Source organism: Sceloporus undulatus, chromosome 9 (assembly GCF_019175285.1).
Source record: "Sceloporus undulatus isolate JIND9_A2432 ecotype Alabama chromosome 9, SceUnd_v1.1, whole genome shotgun sequence".
In the NCBI taxonomy this organism is placed as follows: Eukaryota; Metazoa; Chordata; class Lepidosauria; order Squamata; family Phrynosomatidae; genus Sceloporus; species Sceloporus undulatus.
This window is the reverse complement of record NC_056530.1, coordinates 8,633,605-8,639,215: the sequence shown is the minus strand read 5'-3', so window position 1 is coordinate 8,639,215 and position 5,611 is coordinate 8,633,605. Positions and strand designations below refer to the sequence as shown.

At 48.6% G+C, this 5,611-nt stretch overlaps 1 protein-coding gene across 1 annotated transcript in view; it reads right to left on the bottom strand.

The window, feature by feature from the left end:
- Window positions 1–719: 719 nt before the first annotated feature.
- LOC121915784 (forkhead box protein O6-like) overlaps window positions 720–5,611 on the bottom strand; it is a 6,619-nt gene continuing 1,727 nt past the window's right edge. The window contains exon 2 of the mRNA XM_042440306.1: window positions 720–1,584. Within this exon, the coding sequence (XP_042296240.1) occupies window positions 1,315–1,584 (270 nt within the window). The 3' untranslated portion in view covers window positions 720–1,314. The remainder of the gene's footprint in view (window positions 1,585–5,611) is intronic.

Genomic DNA, 5,611 nt, shown 5'->3' with positions numbered 1-5,611 from the left:
CAGACATGAGACTTGGGACCTAAGCGTCACAGACAAGTCAGTAATCATGAGAAAGCTGAGAGAGAGAGAGAGAGAGAGAGAGAGAGAGTCAGCTGCCTAACAGATGAACCTTCTTAAAAGGACCAATGTTGATCCCTTTCAAGGATGTGTCCAGACAACCTCAGTTTGATAGGAAGAGATATACTTTTGCAGAACTCTGGTCTACAGATAGTCTGTGTTAGCTCCCAACATGAAAGTAACTGGCCTGTGAGTTAGGAAATACTCAAAGCTTTCCAATGAGAGGCACTGGAAATAATGGGAGATAATGTGATGCCTTTCTTCCAGGTTCTTCCTGCACTAGACTTTATGCCTAACTCTGCTGTTGCAGAAGCATAGCATCTCAATAGCTCCATTTTGATGGAGCCCCACAACTCTGGAAGAGAACCTGTGAGCTCTTGTGCATAACTTACATCTATGTACCATGTACAACTTTCCCCACTTTAAAGCTGCAGCAGTTCAGGTTGTTCTTATCCCTACCAGTAACCCAGGGACGCAGCCAAGGGGAGGGGGGGTTCTTGGGGTCCAGACCCCCCCCCTTCCACGAGAAAAATGGTGTGTGCTGCTGCGCTGCCGCGCCCAAGCCCCATTATAATGGTGGCACATAGTCTGGACCCCCCCCCCCCTTCCTAAAATCCTGGCTACGTCCCTGAGTAACCGCAGAACTGATATATAACTGGACTCTTTTTTGATCTGACAACAAGAAAGTCAGGTTTCTGGAAAAAAAGGTTTAATTGTAATTTGCCACACTGTCATGTTTTGTCTCACAGATTCAGGGGGAAGAGGAGAGGAGATTATTGAAATCACTATCACAAAATTCGGACCATGCCAAAGATCCACAGGTCTGCCATAGATTCCCTTTGAAACACGGGGCAGGTTAGGTGGGGATAATGCTCGCTTTATCGTTTTGTTGTTGCGTGCCTTCAGTGTGTTTCCGACTTATGGCAACCCGAAGGCAAACCTATCATGGGGGTTTTCTTGGCAAGATTTGTTCAGAGGAGGTTTGCCATTGCCTTCCGCTGAGGCTGAGAGCGTGTGACTTCTTGCCCAAGGCCCTCCGGGGGATTTCATGGCTGAGCTGGGCATCAAAGCCTGGTCTATAGAGTCTTGGTTAAACACTCAAACCACTCGGCCCAGCTGCTTCCACACTAATAACCCAACGCAAAACTGCCATCAAATGTAAATGGGAACTTCTAAAGCCAATGTTAACGGAAGCAGCCTTGGGAACTCAGTCCATGCAGCGCTACAGACAGAAGATGCTCTTATGTTCAGCTGTGTTCATGTAGGACAAGGCTCACTGAAGTGAAGGAAACCTGCACAACACAAACGCTCTTGTGGCAACAGACGACGAGGCGCTTGGGTCCAAGAGTGGGAGAAGGATATTTTGCATTTAAATTCCACTTTGACTTCCATTTGAGAGAAAGATGAATAAAACAAAGACGTCGATGTAGAGCCTCCTTGTTGGCTTCCTAGAGGGATCTGGCCATCCTCCGTGAGGAGCAGAATACTGACCCATGGATGATATAACGAAAGACAGCTCTTCTCAACCTGAGACCACAGACAAGACCAAGACAGATGGACGGATCTGGTGAAATAGACCCTTATTTTAACCCAGCAGAACTTCTCTTATGACTGTCCATGCCTCTTAAGGTCCTCAAGCATTGAAACACAAGAATCCAAACCTCTCTCTTTAGCGATGGACAAGGAACCAAAACGCAGATAAGGAAGTGCAAAGGGCAAATATGGATCTGGGGGAATTACCACACGAAGGCGATCGGGGGTTTATCACTGGGGAAATGTTGCAATTTTGTGAAATGACTTCACATGACGCTGAACAAAACCCACCATTGCAATGGTCACAAAGAAGCATTCATGTGCGTCTTTTTACCTTTGGGGTTCCAGGAAAATGCATTTCCAATATCACTTTATTTGTACAATTGCTTGTAATCACTTGCCGTTTTTCACCCTATTTGTGGGATGCTTTAAATGCGCTTTAATCTCTCTTTAATGCTGAAATTAGCACAGTGTGATGAACTCTCCAGGAGTCAGCAATGCTCATGAGACTGTCCTGAAAGATGAGACAGACTGGGCTCATGAACCGTACCTGAGTCAAGACGGTCTTTATTATGGCATGGATGGATGGCAAATGAGATCAAGTAGCACTGGCACACTTTTAACCTGACACCTTTGGGTTCCCCTTTTCCAAAGTGACTACTGATATTGCAAGATGTGGACAAGCGGCAGCACTCTTCCAAGTGCCCATGTTTGTGCCAGGCAGGGCTTGAGCTGGGTGCCACTCAACTGGACCCAAGAAGGAGCCCCCCCCCCCTCCATACTCCCACTCTTTATAAATGCAGGGTGGGGGGCAACATATTCTACACAAAATGACTATAAAAGGGAAACTGAGAACTGGTGACAGAAGCATTTCAGAATCCAGAGGCAACAGCTAGTAGCGCCAAATCCAGGGAGGCATGTGCCTTCCTCCATCTGTGTGTGAAATTCAACCTTTTGTCTTGCCGCCATGCCCACCCCGGTGCCACAAGGGTCACTCACACATGTTGGCCAGCTCACATGGGAAAGGGAAGCGCTTTCAAACCGTGCCCTCCCCAGAGAACAAAGCCTCAAAGAGGCATAGCCTTCTTCAAAGAGATGCAGCGCCAACTTTGCCAACGACTGGCCATGCCACCCAAGGCAAGAGAGACCAGAAAGAGACAGAAGGAAGAGAGATTGGGAGGGAGGGAGAGAGAGAGGCCTATCCAGTCTTCTTGGGGCTCCAGGAGCAGCCATGCTCTGAGATCTAGGGAGCACCAGAGGCCTGGCAGAGTTTGCCACTCACCCAGGAAGGGGGGGGGGGGTCGGGGGACACTTCCAGCCTGTTTTCAACATTGCAGAGGGAAACTGGCCCCACTCCTCCATCGGAGGCATCTTCTCCCCAGGGGCCCAAGTTCGAGCTCCCTTGCAGAAGGGAGGGAGGCTCTCTCAACTAGGGATGTAAAGAATATTCTCCAAAATTCGAAAATTAGGAGAAAAATGGCAATTTCGAACATTTCTATTACAATCTGGAGAGGAGAAATTCTGAATAATTCTCTATCAATGAGTAAGAATATTGAGGCTAGTCATTTCGGGGCCCCTGGGGAGAAGATGCTCCGATGGAGGAGTGGGGCCAGTTTCCCTCTGCAATGTTGAAAACAGGCTGGAAGTGTCCCCAGACCCCTCCCCCTTCCTGGGTGAGTGGCAAACTCTGCAAGGCCTCTGGTGCTCCCTAGATTCAGAGCTGGCTGCTCCTGGAGCCCCAAGAAGACTGGATAGGCCTCTCTCCTCCCTCCCTCCCAATCTCTCTTCCTTCTGTCTCTTCTGGTCTCTTCTGCTCTTGGGTTGCATGGCCAGTCGTTGGCCAAAGTGCGTGCATCTCTTTGAAGAAGGCTATGCTCTTTGAGGCTTTGTTCTCTGGGGAGGGCACGGTTTGAAAGCGCTTCCCTTCCCATGTGAGCTGGCCAACATGGTGAGTGACCCTCGTGCACCGGGGTGGGCATGGCGGCAGACAAAAGGTTGAATTTCACACACAGATGGAGGAAGGCACATGCCTCCCTGGATTTGGCGCTACTAGCTGTTGCCTCTGGATTCTGAAATGCTTCTGTCACCAGTTCTCAGTTTCCCTTTTATAGTCATTTTGTTGTAGATATGTTGCCCCCCCTGCATTTATAAAGAGTGGGAGTATGGAGGGGGGGGGGTCCCTTCTTGGGTCCAGTTGAGTGGCACCCAGCTCAAGCCCCTGCCTGGCACAAACATGGGCACTTGGAAGAGTGCTGCCGCTTGTCCACTTTGCCAATTCAGTAGTCATTTGGAAAAGGGGAACCCAAAGGTGTCAGGTTAAAAGTGTGCCAGTGCTACTTGATCTCATTTGCCATCCATCCATGCATAATAAAGACCGTCTTGACTCAGGTACGGTTCATGAGCCCAGTCTGTCTCATCTTTCAGGACAGTCTCAGGAGCATTGCTGACTCCTGGAGAGTTCATCACACTGCGCTAATTTCAGCATTAAAGGAGATTAAAGCGCATTTAAAGCATCCACAAATAAGGTGAAACGGCAAGTGATTACAAACAATTGTACAAATAAAGTGATATTGGAAATGCATTTCCTGGAACCCCAAAGGTAAAAAGACGCATGAATGCTTCTTTGTGACCATTGCAATGGTGGGTTTGTTCCGTCATGTGAAGTCATTTCACAAAATGCAACATTTCCCCCGTGATAAACCCCCGATCGCCTTCGTGTGGTATTCCCCCAGTCCATATTTGCCCTTTGCACTTCCTTATCTGCGTTTTGGTTCCTTGTCCATCGCTAAAGAGAGAGGTTTGGATTCTTGTGTTTCAATGCTTGAGGACCTTAAGAGGCCGGACAGTCATAAGAGAAGTTCTGCTGGGTTAAAATAAGGGTCTATTTCACCAGATCCGTCCATCTGTCTTGGTCTGTGTGGTCTCAGGTTGAGAGAGCTGTCTTTCGTTTATCATCCATGGGTCAGTCTTCTGCTCTCAGGAGGATGGCCAGATCTCTCTAGGAAGCCACAAGGAGGTCCCTACATCGGCGTCTTGTTTATTCATCTTCTCCTCAAATGGAAGTCAAGTGGAATTTAAATGCCAAATATCCTTCTCCCACTCTGGACCCAAGCGCCTCGTCGTCTGTTGCCACAGAGCGTTTGTGTTGTGCAGGTTTCTTCACTTCAGTGAGCCTTGTCCTACATGAACGCAGCTGAACCTAGAGCGATCTTCTGTCTGTAGCGCTGCATGGACTGAGTTCCAACGGTGCTTCCGTTAACATGTGCTTTAGAAGTTCCCTTTACATTTGATGGCAGTTTTGCGTTGGGTTTTAGTGTGGAGGAAGCAGCTGGCCTAGTGGTTTTGAGGTTTAACCAAGACTCTTAGACCAGCCTTTTGCCCAGCTCAGCCATGAAATCCCCCGGAGGGCCTTGGGCAAGAAGTCACACGCTCTCAGCCTCAGCGGAAGGCAATGGCAAACCTCCTCTGAACAATCTTGCCAAGAAAACCCCATGTATAGGTTTGCCTTCGGGTTGCCATAAGTCGGAAACACCCGAAGGCACGCAACAACAAAACGTAAAGCGAGCATTTCCCCACCTAACCTGCCCCGTTGTTCTCAAGGGATCTATGGCAGACCTGTGGTCTTTTGCAGGTCCATTTTGTGTAGTGATTTCATAATATTCTCCTCTCCTTTCCCCTCTGATTGTGAGACAAAACATGACAGTGTGGCAAATTACAATTAAACCTTTTTTTCCAGAAACCTGACTTTCTTGTTGTCAGATCAAAAAAAGGTCCAGTTATATATCAATTCTGCGGTTACTCAGGGACGTGCCAGGATTTTAGGAAGGGGGGGGGGTCCAGCTAAGTGCCACCATTATAATGGGGCTTGGCGCGGCGGCGCAGCAGCATGCACCATTCATTTTTCTTTGGAAGGGGGGGGTCCGGACCCCAAGAAACCTCCCCCTCCCTTGGCTGCGTCCCTGGGTTACTGGTAGGATAAGAACAACCTGAACTGCTGCAGCTTAAAGTGGGGAAGTTGTAA